Source organism: Periplaneta americana, chromosome 7, assembly GCF_040183065.1.
Source record: "Periplaneta americana isolate PAMFEO1 chromosome 7, P.americana_PAMFEO1_priV1, whole genome shotgun sequence".
Lineage (NCBI taxonomy): Eukaryota > Metazoa > Arthropoda > Insecta > Blattodea > Blattidae > Periplaneta > Periplaneta americana.
Window position 1 is genome coordinate 106,826,002 of NC_091123.1, and position 24,666 is coordinate 106,850,667.

General features: G+C 34.6%; 1 protein-coding gene across 1 annotated transcript; it reads right to left on the reverse strand.

The window, feature by feature from the left end:
- Positions 1-1,047: 1,047 nt before the first annotated feature.
- On the reverse strand, positions 1,048-20,159 carry LOC138703347 (NPC intracellular cholesterol transporter 2 homolog a-like; the record flags this gene model as incomplete). Its single annotated transcript, XM_069831150.1, has 5 exons — positions 1,048-2,514; positions 4,627-4,802; positions 5,868-5,981; positions 19,652-19,681; positions 20,078-20,159. Coding segments are annotated over 5 exons (486 nt in total), but the record flags the coding sequence as incomplete, so codon positions are not given.
- Between the last annotated feature and the right edge of the window lie 4,507 nt (positions 20,160-24,666).

Here is a 24,666-nt window from a genome sequence, read left to right on the forward strand (position 1 = left end):
ACATATGGAGTTAATTTTCTCAAAAGAATATTGGACAAAATTTTGTACGATGTCAACAAAAGTGATATTCCTCGAAAGTTACTACAGTTCCTCCTCTTTGTAAATTACTTATATGTATTAAATAAAACAAAAGGTTCAAATGAAATCTTCTATTCTAGGACTTTATTTTACAGAGCTACAGAGTTGTTCCAAGGAATCAGTCTGCCAGTGATGAGAGAGTAGCCATATTCGCTTCTTTTTAAAATCAGAATCAACCTTAGGCTGACACCAGAGTAACTCCATATTCGTTATAGAAATTTGTTAAAAGGTAGATGTTGAGAGTACATGTTACGAGGAAATAGCACACTCTATTGTTTGTGAACTTTATTTTGCTAAAATGACAACAAAAAGACTAAATATTCTTGCTGTCCTATGGAAAAAAGATGGGGTGCATCTTACATATGTGATCCTTTGCGCGGAAAGGGACCTAAAGTTGTAAAAAGAAATTTTACAGAACAAAATAACGAATTTGCGGTGTAAAAACTGCATTTCTATGTTTTGACATCTTGCACTACCTGTAGGCTTTTTTACATACTAAACTAGGACATAATTTTACACAGTGCTTCTTAAATACCTAAATACCTAAATCTTGCTAAGAAAACAAATGAAAAGTTTAATTGCATTTTTCTCGAAAAGTACATAATGTAATATCAACATTCAATAAGTAATATATTAGAAACTATAGCACCTAGAACCATGAATTTCTTTTAAATGCTTAGTATGTCATCCTCTTTTTGAAACCACAAAAAAAAAAAAATAAATAAATAAATAAATAAAAATCCGACTTTAGGTCCCATTTCCTGCAACTAGTCACATATACAAATAAAGCTGATAATTGCAGGTGTAGTTCTAATTGGCTACAGCCTACTAGCCTGTGTTTATACAAATATTACAATTATGGTAAGATGTAATAAAAATCCCTCCTCCAAAAAAAAAAAAAAGCTCATTGGAAAAGAAGTGCATCCTATACAACCATGCATCTTATATGTGGCAAGTAAATTAAGGATATCCATCGCATGACAATTTATTTTGGCACAATATAGACATACATACAATGTTTAATCTCATTTATATATATGGTAATATCTTAAAACTAAAACCTCAAGATTTGTGTCTGGAATGCTAGATACATTTTAGCAAATAAATTCTTAGAAAGTACTGAATTTCTTCTTGCAGCTTTCCAATCTGCAGCTCGAAATAATCACTACTTAAATCCCTAAAGATCAAGTTTTAAGATAATTGGCACATGTAATGACATATATTTGTCAACAACGCTACATGTAATGATGGACCAGACCAGACATTTTTGTATATGGAATTGGCACATGTAGGTAGTTATGCTTTAAATAAAATTCGGTAAACTCAGTTCCCTCAAAAAGTGCTCAATTCACAGTTAAGAGTGTTCATTAAGAGATCTAGAGCATTTAAGTTTATGGATACATATACAATAGTAAATTCATATCATAGTTAATGACCACATTTATCTGTAGTTTCCTAATTGTGAGCCACGAGTATTAATATTGCACTGTTAATTCTGAACAAATTACCGTATTTAGTTGCATACCTCACACACATTTTTTTTTCGAAAAAATCTTATTAAAAAATGAGGTGCGCATAATCTTTGCTTCAAAAGTAACGAGTTAATGAAAGAAAAATTAAAATATTACGCAATTTTCGTGTTACAGATATATGAAACCACAAATAGAATACACGAAAATAAATGTTACTGCTCAGAATGTTTGGATTAATACCTCTGTGATTATGTTTTTTTTAAATATCTTTGGAGAATTTTTTTTTTTATCTTATAAAAGTTAAGGATGTTGGGTATTCAAATAAATATGGTAACTGGCACCAGTGATTATAAAACGTTGAGATGTTGATGATGCAAATCTGTATAAAAATATTTCTACAGAATTATGTAAAAAAGTATTTATTTTTATAATTGCGATATTCACAGTTTGCATAAAAATAATTTTGCCACTATGAATAAATACAAAAATATTGTTCAAGGAAGTGCAGAAGTTGTACTGAGAATTTCATATTTACCATATACTTTTTTCCAGATAGAAAATCTTTTCTCATATTTATTTTCAGGTTTTTTTTAAATATATTTTCACAGCCTATTTGAATGTATGAGTAACTATTAATTACAATACAAGGACTTCACAAAATGTTCAATCCAGGAACTTTATACAAACATACTTTTAGATCTTTCACCTAAGTTCTTTAATATCTGTATGTAATACATTATTTTTGTTATTATTGTTATTGCTGTCATTGCTGCTCTCGTCACATACAGATATTCTCTACTTCTTCACGTATTTAGCATTTATTTATTTTACAATGAACAAGTTTCAAGGCCACTTGCCACACAATAGATAACTTATTTTTTCACTCGATTTTAACAGGAATTGAAGCACAAATAATATCTTCTCCACGCTGATTTTTCAGTTCCCACTTAACGAGCAAGCTCATCTGAAAATGGAAGATTCTATTTTATACCATTATATCAAACACATTCTTTAGTCTTATTTTGAAACAGTGAAAGAATAGTTACTACAATACAATGTTTTAAAAATTATTCTTCTGTTCATATACTGAGGTGCAAAAAAAGTGAAACACTTTGATAAAATATAATTTTCTAATCAAAATATTATAACTTTATAAGTTATCTTAAAGGTACAGGTATTTACACAATTAGGAGATACTGTCTCATTCAATAGAAAATTTCCACCACCCTTCACGTTTATAAATAACTCAACACTGCGTTAGTTGTATTGCTGTAACTTTTTGGAGAACAGAGAAATAAAATTTTACAACTAGGGAAGTCCAGTATTTTGAGTGTGTAATGTTTCTAGGTTTTCATGGTTCCCATGTTTTGTGTATTCTGTGAAAGTTAATCTGTCACAATTTCAAGATGTCTTTAAGTGCAGAAAACTCATAGCTTTAATTGATGATGGCCGAAGTTACAGATACATCGCGAATAGTCCTGAAGCTTCAATAGGAAGGATTCACAGCGCTGTTGTTTTCAGAAGGACAATACATTCTCTTAGAGACCCGAATTTGGTCGAATGAGATCTACACCCTCAAGGGATGACAGATGTATCCAAGCTTTATTAAAGAACGGACCATCCATGAAGCAAAGTGTGAAGTGTATGAATGCTTTATTTCTCTAGTCAACGAAGGTATTGATGATTTGCATCGCCATGTGGCAAGTGATGAACACAAATCTAACATTCTAACCGAAAACATGGAATGAAAAACAAAATAAAGTGATGTAATCTTGTATGAAATATGAGGAACAGTTCTTACAATTCTGATCTGTCTGCTTCACTTACTGTTAAACTTACTACTTAACGCTTTGGAGAATTCACTGAAGCTAAATATACTGTAATATATTATGTAATGCTCATAACTAGCATAATATTAGGTTGGTGCATAAGTTCATAGCGTTTTTGTTTCGCGTTTTGGTACTTCGGTTACTATGGGTTTATTTATCGATTGTCATTTTTATTTGAAGTTCAATTGTTGTTCTTGAGTTTACATATTGAAGTTTTCATTTTTGCAGATCGTGAGTGGCACCGTGGACACTAGAAAATGAGTGTTAAGTGGAGAAAGTGGAACATTTCCGACATATTCTTCTTTTTGAGTTCAATAGAGGGGCGAAAGCAGCCAGAAACATTTGCGCCGTGTATGGGGACAATGCTATCAATAAGAGCAAGGCAAGAAAATGGTTTTCTCGTTTTAAGGAGGGTCATTTTGACATTAGTGACACTCCACATTCAAGAAGACCTTCGGAGTTTGATGAAGACCGTTTAAACACATTAATTCACAATGATCCACGTCAGTGTACCTGAGAACTGGCAAATGTGATGAGCTGTGACCATTCCACCATTGTGTGACATTTTCATTCAATGGGCAAGGTTAAAAAATCAGGTGTATGGGTACCGCATGCTCCAAGCCAAAACCACAAAAATTAGCATATGCATCTTTGCTTGCTCGTCATCAATTGACTCGTGAACAACATCAAACATTCCAAACATTCGTATCCAACATCGTTACTGGTAACGAGAAATGGTGTCTTTATGCTAACATAAGGGAAAAAAAGGAATGGTTAAGCCCGAACAAAAAAGCACAACTCCCCGTACAAAGGCCAGTGCACATTCACAAAAGAATGTTATGCATCTGGTGGAAATGGAAGTGTGCTGGTTGATCAGTGAGCATTTTATACCTAGAAGTACCCACTATTATATCAGTCACTGCAATTCAAACCAGTTGAAGTATACCAATATATTGTAATAAAATCACATTGTACAAGTGTTAAAAAAATTGGTATGCTTGTTTTGAACACAACTCACTTTAACCCAACATTACTAACAATAGCATTATGCCGTCAATTTTTTTCTTTGTAGTTATCTCTGTGCATCCTTTGTACTATTTGTAAGTGAAGACGTCGCTATCAAAACACCATAAATATCATAATATTACCATCACCTTATTCACCACCATCCGATTTCTCCCTATTAATTATAGCAAATATAAAATTTTCTCAAGGAAATGGACATTATATCAAATATCAAGACCTACCTTTGGATAAGCGTTGAGTATTAAAAATGTTTTAGTGTAATGGTACTGCTGTCCTGGCTGCAGAGGGCATGTCAAACCACTGTTCACACAAGCATCTGGGCTAGGAATATTCCATGGTATAGGAACTCCTTGAATAATTCCATGCACATCTGCTTTCACAGAACTGTCCACAACAGCTGAAAACCATAATATAATATACAGAGTGATTCAGGACATCTGGAACAAAACTATGGGGATCGATTGATCTTGCAATGAGGATCACTTTTTGTCAATAACCCATGTTCTCCAATGCCTCATTTAGGAGCTAAGCGACATCGAAAAAATGACATTTTTTAGTGACATTAAGAATAACACTATGAAAGGAATTATTTTTCAAGTATGTTTGCTGACAAGTTACAGGTGTTCAAAGTGTCTATCCTGAACCTGATTACATTCATTGCACTGTAGCAATGGTTATCGGAATGTGTCGAATTTGATCAAATGCAGCTAATACTTGCATAGTTGGTTCCTCTCTGGTGTCAATTCGAGTGGTGTATTATTTCACATGTCCCAAAAAAAAAAAAAAAAAAAAAAAAAAAAGATTAAGGTCATGAAGTCGGGTGATCATGCTGGTGGTAACAGGTCCAGCTCTCCCTATCCATTGTTCCCCGCAGATGTTCAGATGTGCTCGTACAACCAGACTGAAGTGTGTTGGAATGTTATGTTGAATCACATGTCCCATCACATCATGAAGTATAGTACATCCTCCACGAGCAGCGGAAGCATGTTTCAAAGAGCACTCCATTCAAATGGGACAGCAAAATACAGGACACTTGTAACCTGTCCACAAGGGTACTTGAAAAAATAAATGAATAATTCATAATTAACTGTGTCACTAAAACCTGTCTTTCTTTCAATGTCATGTAGCTCCTACACGAGACATCGGAGAACATGGGTTGTTTTACGAAAAATGATCCTCATTGTGAGATCTATCGATCCCCAGAGTTTGTTGCAGAGGTCCTGAATCACTCTGTATATATTAGTTTTTCACAGGTCTAAAATTTAGCCAAGTTCTTGTATGATTGCATTGTGACAATAGGAACTGAATTACATGTGAATGCTTTATAAAATTAACGATTGAAATGGACGAAACTAATTTTACATTGAAATGGATAAACTAAGCCCTTATTCTGATTATTTTTTTTCGACCAAACACTAGGCAAACCTGGATCCAGCACAATGCCTCGCTAGGTTATACTTACTTGTGGTAAATATGATCTCGAGAGTTACATTAGTATTCCTCTTCAAAGGACAGACAGATTCTGATCCTGTACATGATGATATTGTGAGTTTTGTGAAGTTCCCTACAGCAGATCCTGAAATAATAAGCAAAAATGTACTTTTATGTCTAGTCATCAGTCTGAAGACTTGTTAGAACTTCATAAGTCACACCAATAAGACATCACTCATGAGGCAACTAAACCAGGAGATGAGGTAGGGTGGCTAGTTCCTTTTCCCCTCCAGTGCATATATTGCTGACTAGTAACATAGTTCACATCATACTTCAGATGTGTACAACAATAAAATTGTTCTTTCTCCGACACACATCATCAAGTGACATGTACTGGCTGACACACTGTGTTCGTTTTCGTGGCCCTATGGGTCTAGGAAATATCGTATCAGCAGATTACTGTCCACCCGTCTGCCACCGACCATAAATATCTGCCTTGACTGCTTTCTTGTCCTTTCACTTACCGTCCACCCTTCACCGACCATAAATATCTGCTTTGACCGCTGTTTACAATCGAACAAAGGATATTTATAACAATACTTACTTACAAATGGCTTTTAGAGAACCCAGAGATTCATTGCTGCCCTCACATAAGCCTGCCATCGGTCCCTATCCTGAGCAAGTTTAATCCAGTCCCTACCATCATATTCCACTTCCCTCAAATTCATTCTAATATTATCCTCCTATCTACGTCTCGGTCCTCCCAAATGTCTTTTTCTCTACTAACACTCTATATGCATTTCTGGACTCACCCATATGTGCTACATGCCCTGCCCATCTCAAAGTCTGAATTTAACGTTGGTAATTATGTTAGGTCAAGAATACAAAGCATGCAGTTCTGCATTGTGCAACTTTCTCCATTATCCTGTAACTTCATCCCTCTTAGCCCCAAACATTTTTCAAGCAACTTATTCGCGAACATTTTCCTAAGCACCTTATTCTGGAACATCTTCAATTTCTGTTCCTCTCTCAAAGTGAGTCTCCAAGTCTCACAACCATACAGAACAATCAACCAGTAATATAACTGTTTCAGTTTTTTTGAAAGCAGTCTAGATGACAAAAGCTTCTCAAATGAATAATAGCTGGCATTTTCCATATTATTTATATCAATACATTTGCTAAATATTCGTATTGGAATATTCGTGCCTGAGGACAACACTTCGAGAGAACTGAGATAAGTGCCAATATAATGCGAAACACACATGAATTTCAATGGCGAGGGCACATACCCTAATGCATAACACTTCTGCGCAAGCTGCAGAGAGCTGTACACGTCTTTGCCGGTAGACCCTGTATTAGATGTATCAGTCAGAACCTCAATCAAAGATGAAACGCGAATAAATAAATAAATATATATATATATATATATAAATAACTGCCTTATTCAAATTAATACAATCTTTAACAACTTTCTATAAAACATAAATATATATGTACGACAAATTACTAAATGGGGTTTTGAATACAATTTAGATGTAGCCGTGTAAAACATGTGGCCCTTAAAGTTTCAGGTCCAGTGTATAATTATATACGAGGTGCGTCCATAAAGTGACTTTATGACTCGTCCCACAGCTAGCAAACCATATGTTGCGCGAAACGACTACATGTACGTGATAGAGTAATGTCCTGGCATGGCACATGCGTTAGCGGAACTTCCCAAGTGCTCAATAGCTTCGTTTCATTGGTTGAAGATGGACGCTATTTCAGCTCCCGCCGTGTGTGAAGTGCGATCAGTGATAAAGTTTTTGAATGCACAGGCATAGTGCCAATTAAAATTTATCGTCAGCTGTGCCAGGTCTATGGGCCTAACGTCATGAGCAAGCAGATGGTGCGTTGCAGCTGTAGACAATTTTCAGCAGGATGCCAAAATGTGCATGATGAGGGCAGTGGGAGGCCAACCATCATCACAGACGACCTTGTGGAGCAATGAATGAACGTTATATATGTAGGAGAGCACCAGGAGACAAATGCCACCACCAATATATACACTGCAGTTGTTGTTCTTCTTCTTCATCACTGTTTAGGCTGTTTCAGCATGTTCCGGCTCCAAATTGTTGCTGTATCCATCTTTTCTTGGGTCTTCCTAGGTTCCGTCTTCCTTGTGGTTTATAATTTAAGGCTGTTTTGGGTATTCTATTCTCTCTCATTCTATTTAAATGCTGTTTCCAATTTGTCTTATATTCTATTGTAGTATTGTTCAGTTCTTCAATATTTGATGTCTTATTTCTTTATTCTATCTATTCTTTTGTATCCTGGTATGGGTCTAAGGAAATTCATTTCGGCCATTTGTATTCTTGCTGTATGTCGGGCTGTCATTGTCCATGTTTCGGAACCATAGATAATAATGGGTATTGCCATTGTCTTATATACTGTAGTTTTATTATTGAGTCCTTTCTGGCCTTGTTTTTTTAGTGTTATTTTAACATACGTTTTATATAGCTAAACTTATTTAGTTTATTGTTAATATCTATTTCATTTGTAAATATTATTTTGCAACCAAGGAACTTAAATTTTGACACCTGTTCAATGGTTTTATTTTCTAAGGTTATTTTAGATCGAACTGGATGGGGGCCTTTAAAAGCCGTTACTTTTGTTTTTTTCCAGCAAAATCTCCATGCTACATGTTTTTGCCCAGCTATAACGGCTGGGGGACTCATCGTGGTAACCACATGATATCTCCATTCTGGTTGGATGATCGTCCACCTCTGCTCTGGCATGTGGCTGTGAGACCAGCAGTCAGATGGTTGGTCTTGGCCCTTCGTGGGCTATAGTGCCACGGATTATTATTATATGTTATTGCAATTATATTTAATTCATAGGCCATTTTTTGCAGTTCATCCTCATTTTTGCCAATTATACCTGATCATCTGCAAAGGCCAATGTTTTCACTATTAAATTTCCCAAGTTAATTCCTCCAGTTATCTGTTGTTTACATGTTCATATCATGTCGTCCAGATATAAATTAAAGAGAGTGGTTGATTATGGGCAACCTTGTCTAATCCCTTCAGAAATCATTACAGCTTCTCGTAGATTTATTTTTATACATCTTGATTACACAACTTTTAACACTATATCACTTCGGAATATGTATTATATGTCTCTCTCGTGTTAAATTCTATCATACCTGGTTAACATGAGAAAGACATATAATACATATTCCGAAGATTTATTTTTATTTTTCCATATGATCTTTTAATTACTTCGATTAGATGCAATGGTATTCCTTTTTTTTATTCTAAAATATTCCATAATTTTGGTATAGACACCCTATCAAAAGCTTTTTTTATAATCCGCAAAGAGGATATGTGTTTCTAGATTAAATTATTAACGTTTTTCCATTATTTGTTTTAAGGTGAAACCATTATCTGTACAGCTTCGTCCTATCCTAAATCCTGTCTGTTCTTCTGATATTAAAGTGTCTGCCATGTTTGATAGTCTATTATTTATATCTTTGCGTATATTTTATATGCAGCACAAAGCAAGCAGATACATCTGTAATTTTCTGGTTTTGTTTTGTCTCCCTTTTTAAATATTGATATGATTCTATCTATTTTCCATTCTTCTGGTATTATTTTTTATCTCCAGCATTTATTATATAAGCATATTAGTCTTCTAGGAGCATACTTTATTAATTCTGTGTTAATATTATCTATTCCGCATGCTTTAATGATTTCACTTTTCTTCAGAACTTCCATCATTTCTTGTATTTCGAGTTCATCTGCTTCTGTGTGAAAGTTTATTTTATCTTTCATTTCTTCTGCATTTTAGTTATCAGTCGACAAATTTCTATAATAATTTTCAAGTTCTATATCTTGTATAATCTTCAGATTTGTTTTATCTTCTTATTGGGAGTTAAAAGTTCTGATAAATTTATAAATTTTATCTTGTTTGCCATGTAGGTTATATTCCATATCTGCTATATATTTGCCCCACTATTCTCTATTTAATTTTCTGGTATCTTTTTACCTGTGCTCTAATTCTATTATATGCTATTCTGGTCATTCCTATTATTAAGATATTTAAAATATGCTTCTTTTTTATCTTTCACTAGTTTTTGTATTTCAGGAACCCATATGTTTAATCCTTTACTTCTGCCTGGATTTTTAGTCCCAAGTAGTTCTTCTGCCGTTTTATATAGGAGTTCTTTGATGCAGTTGGTGTTCGTACAGTTCTATTTTTCAAATAAAACACTAATTTATGTTATGAAAATATATAATTTAATTTCTTTTCATATGAGAGGATTATTATGGACTTTGGAATATATTAAAATAAAATATAAACTTCTGAATACGTTAAACAAAAACATGTTCAATTTCTATGTAACAGTCTTGTTCGTACACTTTGATTATTTATAACTGTGAAAAACAATATCTTGTAGCATGACCTTTCTAATTTATTACTACTTGGCATCCCCTTCTCATTAATTATACTAAGTTTTTACACTATTCTGGTTTGATTTTAGACCATTTTTTCTCACTACACGTTTAAATTCAATTATGATTGTACATTTATGCTTTCTCACACTCCTTCTCAAAATTCGCCACAAATGTTCAAAGGGGTTTAAGTCTGGTAATTGAGGAGGTGTTCGCAGTTGCTGGGGTATGTTCCATATGAGTCAATCCTTATTAATTTTAGTATGTTTACTGTCATTGTCTTGTTGGAACATATAAACAGGTGGCATCCCCATTTTTTGTGCACTCTGCCTAACATTTGACCTTAAAATGTTATTGTACACATACTTATCCATAATCGCAACTATGAACCCAATATTCCTCACACCATTTGCAGACATACATTCCCACAATAGTATGCATCCACCACTGTGTTTCACTGTAGGTAAAGTGTTATTTCTGTCGTTATCTGTGTTGGGCTTCCTCCATATTCTATGAATGCCATTGGAACCATAAAGATTTATCTCGTCTCATATGACCAAATCACCCTGTTCCAAAATTCATCATTCTTACCAACATATTCTGCCAGCCACACCAATGTATTTGCGGGGGAATTGCTGATATTTACGGTCATCATGCACTGAGCTGTGCGAGGAGCAAGGGTCGCATTCCCAGACATACATCACTCAATGATATCATTAAAAGATCTCTGACTTCTTGTGGCATCCCATCTCTTTTGGAACCACCAGGTATTAGTCGCAAGATGGTAAATGACCCGATGGTCTGACCTTGATTCCATGGTCTAGAGGAAAATCTTTAATTTGGGACTCCACTTGCGTTGACACTCTAGCTCCATCTCACTTGCCGAATACCTCCAGACGCACAGCATCTGCTGCTGATTAGCCGTGAAGAAGAAAGTCAATAAATATGCTCATCTTTTAGACAATTATATCTTTGTCCCATTTGCTGTGGAGACCTTCGGTCCTTGGAGTCATGACGCTAAAGTTTTGGTATCTCAAATCGGCCAAATTTTGATCTCCATTACTGGTGATCGCCGTTGCACTACTTATTTGCGTCAACGCTTAAGTATTGCTATTCAACGCGGAAATGCAATGAGCGTTTTGGGGTACTCTTCCAGAGTCCAGCCCTTTGGACGAACTTTTTCTCCTGTAAAATTTTTTATCTCTATGTAAATGTTTATATTTAGTTTTTATATATGTGTAATTGTAACGGTGAAAATATTGTTGATCAAATAATTTTTTATTTATGTAATATTATATAATATAATTGAAAAAAAAATATTCTTCAGCAGAGTCCAATCTTCGAGCTAGATTTTTCTCAACAATGTACGGCCTCTTTCGTGATTACCATTTCTCCACAACAGACATCAGATAGTTTGATTACTGATCTTCGTGTTTGAAGACTCTTCAATCATGACTCGAATTTGTGGAAAACTTGTTCTTGAATTTTTTATAACTTAATTAACCATGAATTTCTGAGTCACGTGCATTTAGCAATTTTTGCTTGGTTTTTCTTGCCAGTTATTCCAAATTCCAGGATTTCGAAACTTTTATACAACGTGTTGCACTGCAGAATGTGTTTTATGGACTATTTTACCTATTTTGCTATAGGAATAGCCTTTCAGAGCCAGCCAAACAATAACTTTTTTTTAAAATTGGAACTGAGCTTCTTACAATGCTCCATTGTACACAATTATGAATGACAGACTAACAGCAAATGACATCCACTGAAAGACAGCCCTATGAGCACTGTATGCTTGTTTATTATGCATCTAAACGTAACTACTCCCTCTCCATAGTGTAAGTGTACAAACAACAGCATCACATGAATTTTACGAAATATGTAGTTTTAAATTTTTATGTAAGTAACAGGTGTATGTATATTAATTTTATTCATGTCACTGTGTCAGTGTTTAATTCATCAAAGATAATGAATTTAGTTTTATTAATATATTTGTAATTATAAAGTCATTTCAAAGGTTAGTTTAATAATATATGTGTACGAACAACACTGTTAATACTATACATATTTCAATGAGTTTTCCTCAATATTTTTTGGAATTTCAGCCACTTGAACGCAACAGATTTAGTGTCCATGTGACTGTCGTAATTGTTTTGAGTTCCTTGCGGAAAATACTGAAAAAACTGTTGCTTAAATTGATATGTCTCGTAATGTTCACTAGTTTTGAATAAAATTATAGTCGTTTATGATTTTACAGAGATTTGTATTTTTTAATGGCGTCTAGAACCAGTACTATAGTGGGAGGCGGGTAGTAAACTGAAGTCTCACCCAAAGTAGGTCGCACCATAAAAAACTTTGAGAACCACTGACCTAACCTAACCTAACCTAACCTAACCTAACCTTTAACTCTGAACTTTAATAATAGCCTAGCTGGTTTCATTCTCGTTTTATGTAAGCTTACCGGTGCTTAATTCCTTCAGACTGCTTTTACTTTCTAATCCTGGGTATATGTTTATGGTTTAGGAAATTCCAGGACTCAGGTAGACAGTGTGCCAGTTTCTTATGACGAACTAAATGACCATTTTGCAATGGTACAGTCAATAATCTTGGATATGGTCAACAAACAGCAAACAGTTAACGAATTACAAAATGACTCCAATTCCGAATAGAGAAATATTTTACTTCACTTATATCACAGAAACTGAAGTAAGAGCGGCAATAAATCGTATTACTTCTAAAGCTGAAGGTGTGGATAATATTAGTATAATATTATTGAAGAAAATATTGGACATAATACTGCCGACATTAACACATATATTCAACGCCTCACTCATAACTTCTACCTACCCGAACCTCTGGAAGAAAGCCTTTACCCGTCCGATCCCCAAAATTAAAACCCCATTATGTGCAAATGATTTCCGTCCAATTAGTATCCTACCTGCTCTATCAAAAGCTCTGGAACGTATTGTTCACAAACAATTAATGAACTATCTAACCGAACCTGCCTTACTGGACGAATAGCAATCTGGGTTCAGAAATACACATAGTACGACTACAGCACTACTAAAAGTGAATGAGAATATACGTGAAGCCACGGATGAACGAAAATTAACATTACTTGACTTCAGTAAGGCATTTGATACAGTTGACACGGACCTTCTATTATATAAATTAAGTTCTGTTACTTGGTTTGAATCCTACCTTCGCGAACGTCAACAATGTGTCATTGCATGCGATTATTCTTCAAAATGGTGTGTCGTGAAAAATTGGAATTCAACAAGGATCAGTTCTCGGACTTTTACTCTTCGTGCTCTATATTAATGACGTGACTAATATGATAAAACACTGCAGATACCATATGTATGCTGACGACTTGCAAATTTATTTGCATTTCCACCCTGACGAGACTAGTGACGCAGTAAGCAAAATAAACGAAGACTTGAATTCGATTTCACTGTGGGCACACAAATTTGGATTAAGGTTAAATCCAGAGAAATCGCAAGCAATCGTAAAGGGACATAATCGTCTACAAAGCACTCTTGATTGCAGTAGTACTATACCACATATAATATTGAATGGGATTATTGTTAAATACAGTGAAACAGTTAAAAATCTTGGCATTTTTAAGGATAGCGATCTAAATTGGAACACTCAAGTAACACACATTTGCAAAAAAATATTTTCTCAACTTCACTCCTTGTTCCATATGAAAGAATCTCTACCACTTAGTCTAAAAAAGAATCTTATTCAGACGCTTGTAATGCCCCATTTTGATTATTGCGATTCCTTGCTAACTAATGTAAGTTCACTCTTAGCTGAGAGACTACAATGTGTTCATAATGTGTGCATACGATTCATCTGCAATATTCGTAAATTTGACCATAATAACACCTTCCCTCCAGTTACTTTCATGAGTGCGTCTGAAGGAATGAAGAACAATACATTCACTGTCTCTTCTTTTTAGAATCATGCATATTTCTACTCCGAATTACCTGTTATCACGCTTTCAATTTCTTACAACTCTTCGAAACCGACATCAAGCACTTCTTTCTATCCCTCATCATAGACATCTTTATACTCATCTTCCTATACTGTAGAAATACCTCGCCTCTAGAATTCATTACCTAATGACATCAGGGACTGCCGGACTTTATCACAATTCAAAATTAAATTGGAAAATTTTGTCTTAGTTAATGTTTTTAGGTATTGCTAGAAGTATTGATTTGTGGTTTTTGTCTTTTTCTTTTTTAATCTAGATTAAAATTGCAAGTTTCTTGTTTATGTTAGTTAATTAGTTAGGATACAATTAATTATGATGCTTAATCACTCATTTAAAGTTTGTGTGACTGCAACCTGTGTATATTTTAGTGTGGCTTTACTTTGTTTATAGTGTTTTTTTTCCTCTCTCTTTATTTTTGAGTAGCTTTATTTTGTATACAGTGCATTTTTTCTGTTTATTTCTATTATTGTATTTGTATTCCTGGTATTGTGGAAGAGAAGGCCTGATGGCCTTAACTAAACCAGAATAAATAAATAAATAATAAATAAAAAAAAAATAAAAAAAAATAAATGTTTTGCCTCGATCGCTGTCATTATCGTAATCCATAAGATCTGACACTGAGGCAGAGAGAGAACAGTTTCCTTAGGGGAGGGGGGGGGGCAAAGCAAAATCATAGAATCCCCATATAACGGGATTATGAGGGACACCATTTACCTCCTTCTCTTTTTATAGCTTAACCTTGGTACCAGTGGTGGTCGGTTCATTGAAGCGAGGGAAGCTGAGCTTCTCTCCTCTTCCCCCCTCACCATGCACGATTATGTGCACAATAGTATAATAATTGTAATCTATTAAAAACTGCAAAAGAGTCTGTTGTTGAACGATTATGCTTTTGCGCTCGTTCAGTCGCGCCTGATCCGCCGGAAATGAAGTGTGCTGCTTCTGCCTTCATCCCAGCGTAGCCGGCGCATACCCTGCCCGCCCGCCTGCCTGCCGGCTGCCGCGCTTGCACATTTGAGTGACAGTTGTAGCGCTACTATGCAGTGAAGCTACGTCAGGTTGAGATTCCGTATGATTCCGAGAGAAAGTTAAATATTGTGTATTTTTATGTGTTTCTTCCTAATTGGTGTGGGTTATTGAGTTGTGCAGTATGTTATTATGAATTGTAGATTGAATTACAGAGTATATATTCCACTGATATTACTGTTATTTTGTTTTAAGGCCAAATAGCCTTCCATAATGAATTATTCGCCTAGCACCTCAACTGCAAGCGATATGCGTGAAGCTATTCCTAACACGGGTTCTGTTCTCCATGAACATCCTTCGGAAACCTCCGGCGGTAGTCGTTATGTGGCTGATGACGTAAGTGTCTCTGCTGTTTCTTCAGCGAGTTCAAGTGCATGTTGCATTATTGATAGCTTAAGAAAAGTGTCGTTCGGATCACATAATTTTGAAGATAAGAAACTAATAATTACAAATGGTAGGTCTATGCCGAAAATTGATGATTTGAAGACAAAGACGAAATCATGTTTCAAACATTTTAGAGCAGATGTTTATTATGATAAATTTAAATGGCTCACTGCATGTGCAGATTCAAAGAAATTGTATTGCTGGCCGTGTTTAATATTTAATACAGACAAAAACGTTTGGAACTTCCAGGGATTTTCGGACATAAGCAATTTCCATAGATCTGCACATCGCCATGAGATAACCCAAAGTCATTTTATTTCTATGACGAAACTTAAAACATTTGGGTTAACAAGAATTGATTTACAGATAGACGATCAATTGAGAGCTGACGTTTTAAGACACAATGCATTAGTGAAGCATAACAGAGAAATTCTTGCATGCCTAATTACTGTAACATGCTTCTTAGGAAAGAACGAATTGTCATTTAGGGCCCAAGTTGAATCAAAAGAATCGTGTAATAGAGGGAATTATGTTGATTGTTTGAATCTACTAAGTGAATATGATGAAAAATTGGCGCAACATATGAAAACCTCTACTTTTACAGGACTGTCCAAACACACACAAAATGATTTGATAGATGCGATTGGGGAAGTTTTAATTTAACACATTAAATCAGAAATTAAAAGTTCTCCTTTCATAGCAATTATGCTGGACGAATCTACAGATATTGTATGCAAATCAGAACTAAGTACAGCTGTGCGCTATGTGACAGAAAGTGGTAAAATCCAAGGAAGATTTTTAGGATTTACCGACATCAGTGCAGACAGAACAGCAGAAGGGCTTGCTAAGATAATTTTCAAATGTATTGATGAATATAATATCGGCAGTAAACTAATAGGGCAAACATATGATGGAGCAGCAGTTTTTGCAGGACATGTTAGGGGGCTACAAGCAAAAGTAAAAGAAAAATATCCAGAGGCAAAGTTCGTGCACTGTTACGCCCATAGATTAAATCTTGTATTGTCGCAGGCATTGTGTGCAATCAAGGTTTGCAAAATATTTTTTCAAACGATCTCAGGATTTTCATCCTTCTTTTCTAAGTCAAGTAGAAGGACCAATGCCTTGGATGAAGAAGTAAAGAAAAGATTCCCAAAGGTAGCCCCAACCAGATGGAATTACAATTCTCGACTAGTTCATACCATATATGACGACAAGGAGGCCCTTAAAGATTTCTTCACTTACATTCGAGAAAATCCTGATAATTGGGATCAAGAAACATTCAATGCCGCTCGCGGATTTATGTCAGAACTAAATGATTTCAACTGTAATGCTATTAGTATTTGCACGATTATTTCCATTGACAGACACATTATTCAACATTCTGCAGAAGAAATCCTTAGATATTGCTTACTGCTCATCAAAGGTGCAGCAAATAAAGGAATTAGTGAGAAATCAGAGAGATAAATTCAACGCACTTTGGGAACAAATTGAATCGAATGAAGAGCCACTCAAAAAAAGAGCCCGCTCGTCTGCAACTGAAAATGATCGCGACGTTTATAGACGCCTCTACTATGAAATTATTGATAATATTTCTGAACAAATGGAAAGTCGTTTTCTGGACCTAGAAGCATTATCTTTTTTTGAGCTCTTGGATGTAAGCAAACAGATCACTCATCGCCAAATGTTTCCTGAAAGAGCTTTCACTAGTTTGAAAGATGCCTATCCTAGGCATTTTGAGTTTTCTCGCTTAAGAAGTGAACTGACTGCAATATTTAATATAGACGATTATGCAACCAAATCTGTCGGTGATCTCTTGAAATTTTTGAAGCAATTCCAATTAGATAGTGATACATTCCCGGAAGTTTATAAACTGTGCACACTTATTTCAACGTTTCCTGCAACTAGTGCTTCTGTAGAGAGATCATTTTCGGCAATGAAAAGGATCAAAACATACTGCAGGAATACTCAGGGGCAGGTACGACTGTCGATTGAAAAGGAGCTTCTGGTGTCCTTGAAACAGACTTCAAACTTCATTGACAATGTAATAGGCATTTTTGCCAGGAAAGGAAGGAGAATGGACCTTATATACAAATAAGCAATAGAGGTGAGGTTTTTATTTGCTAGCATGAAAATAATGTTGTAAATTGTTCTATTAATGAATTTCTGCTCATAATTATAAAGTAAAAACGCATTTTGTTATTTACTCGTATTTTGACAGTATTCGAAAGATGTGAAGCAATTTACTCATCGCTTGTCCGATAAAATTGTCTCATTTTGATACCTGTGATGATGTTCTTCTCAACACTGTAAATTATTGAATTAAGGTGCTACCCCAACATTTGTTTAAAGCAGTGGTTTCCAAAATTTTTGAAGCCGCGATCCACTTTTGGGCGAGATTTCAATTTGCGATCCTCGTACCCTCACTACAGTACCAGTTCTTGACTCCATTTCAAAAATAGAAATCCCTGTAAAATTTGAACAACTGTAAGCAACATTTTCTTGCGTATTTTCCGAATCAACTCAAAACAATCACGACAGCCACGGATGGATACTAAATCCGTTGCGTTCAACTGGCTGAAATTCTAAAAAAAAAAAAAAAATATGTAGAATAAATATGATGGGATGTTGAAACTATAGCCTTTTTCGCAGAGCTTGACTAGTTTTGCATGAAAATAATATCTCGAGCTTGCAAAAGAAGCTCTTATATTTTTTATAACATTTGCAACACCTCATAATTCATGGCAATTAAGTTTCTCGTCTATGATTGTCATCAAAACAAAAGCGAGAAACCTCAAATTTGAAAATGATATCACTGTGTGTATATCCAATACATAGTCCAGATTTGAGAGGCTACGTTCTGAAAAACAGGCACAGTTATCAAATTAATTATTTTTACTTTATTATTGCTGAGACTTTTTTAAATTTTTATATTCAAAGTTGTTTAGGTTTATAAATGCAAAATAATTGTATGTTAATAAGGCGTTCTTTTTATTTTGTAAATCATCTCACGAGCCCCATCACTCTTTACACGACCTCCACTTTGGGAACCACTGGTGTGGAGGTCACCTTCTGTTTCTTAAAACAATGCTTTCTTAATAGCTTCCCTAGGTTCCACAGTCACCGACCGCCACTGCTTGGTACAGTATATCGGAATATGATCATTTAATAAAGGTATTTTCGGGGGCATGTTTCTTACAGTGTTACATCTATATCTGCTATGTTTCGGATCGAATTGTATAGGGTTTGAGCTATATACACCTACTACAAATTATAACAGGGCATAATTTCAAATAATCTCTCTCTTTCTCTCTCTCGTACAGAAACACATATACAGCAATAAAACTATGTAACAGAAACTTTTTTATATTAGGCTTTCATGAAGATGTATGAAACGTAAACTCTAATTAGCCTATTTTATTTAATCTCGTCTTTAAGTTTACAATTATACCGGGATCACTTTTGTTTTTTCTGCATTGTTGTGCAGTATGTTATTCATATTTCTTCTGAATTCAATATTTTCTAACGTTAAAAAAAAAAGTTCAGAAAAGTTTGGGGGGCAGTGTCCCCCATAATTCCGCCTATGTCTAACAGTAAAGATCCGAGTCTAGTATGTACAGTCAAGAAACTTGAGTTTATGAGGGTACTAGGAACAATAGACTGTGCAGATACTATTTCGCATTGTCTGTAATGAGGCGATAGTAGCGATGCATTGAGCTTCGTAACTGTATATAGGCCTAGGCCTACTAGAGTGTGGTAAAGATCTTGGGTTGTTTTGTGATCTTTTATCAAATGTTTTCCTACAATAATAATAATAATAATAATAATAATAATAATAATAATAATAATAATAAAATAGTATATTATCTGGTTCGATTGGCAGCGACAATAATCAAAATAAACTTGTTGGGTCGTTGGTTAAATACAGGGAACCAATAAAAGTGAATAGGCTAATAAAATGAATGAAACACATCTTACCACAGTCTGTAACTGGTGTGCCAATTACAGCTGAAAACAAAGACGCACATATTAGAATGACGACACCCATGATGTATCTGTAGCTACAAAACTGGTGTGAATACATCCTGATTTTTCTTTTCCTGGAAAATGATATATTAAGAGATTAAAAAATTTGTATGTTCAACACGTCAAATACAGAACTTGATCACAGCACTACCGATATTACAAAACTGTCCTTAATATGAGAGGTCTTTAGATTATAGTAACAAGATATCAATTTGGAAAATGACCTTTTATCACTTGGACTCTTGATGTTTTCTTTGGATAATGACTTGGCTCAATTAATATAGCTTTACAACAGTTCACTCTGTTGACTTATGTAGCTCATGTGACATAAAGGAAAATGATAAGATACAGTAATGTAAACGTAGCATTTCTATTTACTGCGGTCTGCTTTCTTCTGTGGCTTCCGTATTCCGTTCAAAATTCTTGCACATATCACGAGTTCACGACTCAGGGCTCTCGAAATCGATTATATTGGTTAAATGACAAGTACTAGCTAATAGATGGTAGTACCGACTACAGTGATAGTGAAGTACCTTGAGAATGCCACAAGAGTTCGTTAGTTTCGTTACACGTAAGTCCAAATCTTGAACTGGAAGAGGAAGTGACGCACAAAGTGATGAAGTATATGTAGTTGGCAATATTGGTGATGACGTTTCGTGATCTTGAAATCTCTCAAAATTTTAGTCCTTATTGGTCCGTATCATAAGCGAACGTGTTGGAGGGTTGTAAACTTGTATTTGTGAATTGTCTGGTAAGCATATTGCTGTTAATTTCAAGTACTTAATTTAATAAAAGAGTAATTAAACATTTAATGAATACTCTGAAATTTAATTTAAAGATGTGTTTACTGTTATGTTATTGTTTTAGGCTACATTTTATATCCTATATACAGTTGTACAGTTAATGATCAGTATGAACTTCAGTCCTAATTTTACAATTTTTAAGAGTATTGAGAATTAAGCAATTATTTTGTAGGCATTTTGCGGAAATCGGCACAGATTTGTGAAGAATAGTGTAGATTAATTAGTCAACAACTTTGAACAAAAATGACTTAGTTTGTGACTGTAAGAAATTGGTGAAGGACATTGATTAGTCTATATATATACAACCTAATGTATTAGTTTAATATAGGCTAACTGTAGTAAACTTAAATTGGATAATTACGTGGTTCTTGTGGATGAAAATGTGATAGTAACTCTCAGTGAGTACACTGATAGAGGTTAGTGACCTAAATAGATTGGAAGGTGAGTGAAAGTATGTAGTGTTAGAAAAAATGGGTTATCCATATAAGTTTGGTAGGTACATAGCTTTGATCGTGTAGCGAGCTTGTAATAAATTCATGAGGAACATTTTTGCTTTGAGTGTCAAAGCATGATTCCTCCATGGAACACTTATACATGCCATGGGCAGTAGTGATAGAGAGAGAGTCGCCCGCTATCACATTCCACTTCTACTAGGTGGCTCCCGACATGGCATATGGTAGGGAGGACAACATTTGCAAACGAAATGATACTAAACATAAGGGATGTTACCACAGTATAATACATACAATCGCGCAACTCATACATATAAAGCCAACATTTGACACTGGCGTGACAGTAGTGCTCCAGCGAAAGGCAAGTTAAATGTGTGTAGAGTATATAACGCAGCAGAGAAATGGTACTCTGTAGTTTATTTTATATTTTTATGCCATATGTATATGGTTCTTATTAATTTTATTTTTGAAACCTACAAGACTTTTACACCCAGTAATGGGGATGCCAAGTATTGTAGCTAGGTGTAACATATCACAGAAGTTTCTTGCTTTCAGCATCCATTAACATATGTCTACACTTTTCACAATGAAGTGATCACAATGTGATATTTATTGTAGGCTTACAAATAAAATTAATCGAAACTTTTGTTCATTAAATCTAATCTTCTGAAACTTATCTGTATTTTCTACTCCTGAAAGAAAAAAAAATACAATATGTAAGGTGGACAAGTAGACCTAAAGGCAAATAATCTGTATACTTTAAAAATAATAATACACCGATTGTACGTCTTTTTCACATGTATTTAAATTATTCTTTGGGCAATTCCATGAAAATGTCGACCTACACCTAAAAAATAAATCTCTCTGCAGAGCTCAAATTCCTTTATTGAGTGTTATATTGGAGTCTAGAGTTCATGAAACTGTAAATAGTTCATAAACAGAAAGCAGTTATTAAGTTGATAGGAGTGGAGGAATGAAAATGGCTGCCAGTGTAATATGTACTGACAGTAATTTCATCTTGTAGATCAAATAACTCCATTTTATTTGTGTAAGAATATCGGTCTTAAGTATCCACAGGGTATGAGAAATAAATCCATTGCATCAATATCCATGTAAAGTAAGAGATATCAGAAACAGATTCACTTAAAAACAGTGTGATTGTATGGGTGATTCTGTTACATTTTTTTATATTTGTTATTGTACAGGTTCCGTTTTTGCGAGTTGAAATCTCCAAATTTGTCTACAAAACTAAGTTTTCTAACTGAACACTACTGTAAATTTAAAGTAGACAATTTAATGACCACTTAAACAATAAAGCTTGGTAACAGAATCACCTTGTAACGGAATCACCATAAAGGAATCATCTTATTAGTAACAAGCCATATTGATGCAAAATAATACATGTAGCTCTATTAGCAATCATCATTACAATGAATTTTGGGACCTAGCACTATCTGATAAGAGTAGTGACGTTCCTTAATTTATTTTTGCAGGCTATATGATAAAACTAAAGCATAAAAAGTCTCACCATTGTGAACCAGCAGGAAATATAGGCTGCTCATTGGAATCACAACCAAGTGACCTTCTTTATAGCATATGTATAGGCTGCTGCAACTTTTCATTCTTTGTCATGGTGTCTGAAGAACTGACACATGACAAACATTCAGTGAATGATTTGCTTAAATTGTTGCTTCAAGAACTATATCTACTGCAAGATGATGTAACAAGTCTGAAGTTCTTTTCTGAGAGTGCAGCGAGTTGTTTTAAAATTTGTTTCAAAATATTGCCCATTTTTATGAAGAATTTGTTCTCGAATATCTAGAGTGGAATTTTTTTTGCCAGTCACAGCAAGGGTGTAACTGATGATGAGTCTTTTTTTCAATATTGTGCTGCCAAGTACACAAAAATTAATATCCGATTTCTGTCATCTGCTATCATAGAAACCAACAGGTTTAAGGAGAATAATGTTCAATGGAGTAATCCTGCCAGTGTCATTGTTTACAAACATTTATTTGTTAATGAGCTTGTTGTACAAGCTGTACTACAAAATTGGTAGTACAGAATGTGGTCACATTCTCAATCCGAATTTTCAGCGGAAACTTGCTATTGGCCCATTTGTGCTGGTAAAATACTGTGGGAAAAAGTCAATAAAATCATATATTGCACAAATAACTACATCATTTGTAACAGAATACAAAGTTCTCAATCTCCATCGCAATAATGAAGAAGCAGAAACCTATATTTTCCCATAAGGAAGACTGTTGTTGGGTGGATATCACTCACATTACAGCCCTTGCAGAACAACCTCACTACGAGCAAATGCTGGGTAACTTTCAGTGCTGGACCCCGGACTCATTTCACCAGCATTATCACCTTCATTTCATTCAGACGCTAAATAACCTAGATGTTGATAAAGCGTAGTAAAATAACCCAATAAAATAAAATAAAAAAACAACCTCACATTCAAGCTACTGACAACGTATTCGTTGTATGTTCAGTAATGTGTAGATGATCAATAGATTAGTGATTGTTTATTATAATAAATTGTGAAGTTGTTCTGTTCCAATAATGATGTACAGTTTATAAGCATTTAAATTTTGCAATTTCAACATTATGATACATTTTGTGTTTCTGGTATATTTCTATCTCATAGTTAATGAATATATAGTAAATTGTAATGGACATCAGGTGATTCTGTTACATTGAGGATTCTTGGCATAGTTCTTTTAGATGATGATGCTTATGTTCAAAACTTCCACTAACAGAATCAGTCTTAAGTACACTACTCTGAACTGTGTAACAGTTGTGTGTGTTTCTCCATGATTCACAGAAATCTGGATATTCGTTTCCATTCCCGCATGCCCAATTGACATATGGATGATTCCGTTATGTTTCCATCATAAATTTTTTTCTAGATGTCAGGAAAATAAAATCTCATGTATTCCCTTCCTAAAAGTTGTCATGTGAGCAACTTAACATTCCTGTATTTCCATCTCCAGTATACTTATCTTCTGCACCTGCACTATTTCTAAACATTAGATCATTCTGTCAAATGGATGATTCTGTTACGAATGGAATTGTCCCTTTCTGATATAAGAATAGGTGACTGATAATCAATAGCTACAGTTTATTTGTTAATTGAAATTAAAATTTCTTCATCAAACCTGTGTATTCATTTAATTGCACTTACGTCATATTAGTGGTAAGTGCATGTAAATGTATCATATTAGTAGGATGAGTTGAAAGTAGGCCTACGGTGTGGAAACTGGACATATCTTGTAAATTGCGGTAAACTTACCATAAAAACCCATAATACCCCTATATGGCTTAAAATAATAAAAAAATGCCAGTACTTAAGGAAATAAAAAAGTGAACATCAAAATATATTCAGTACATATCGTATGGGTTGAATCTCCTTTTTTATTATAAAGTTTATATCAGCTTCGAGTTTACCCCAGTTTATGGTATGAAAAATAGTTAATTTCTGAGGAAATAGTGTGGAGTACTCCACTTTATAATATCTGCAATAAAAAAATATTGCCTCCCCCCCCCCCCCCGGCTAAGACTGAAATGACGTCGTTGTTTTTGAGGCTACTAATATTGATTTTTCTCACAGGAAATAAGTACAGAGTTCAAATGATGCATAAATATATTTAGAAATAAACTGAATTTGCCATCCAGGTTCGAAAAATTATGTACGGTATCTCAAACT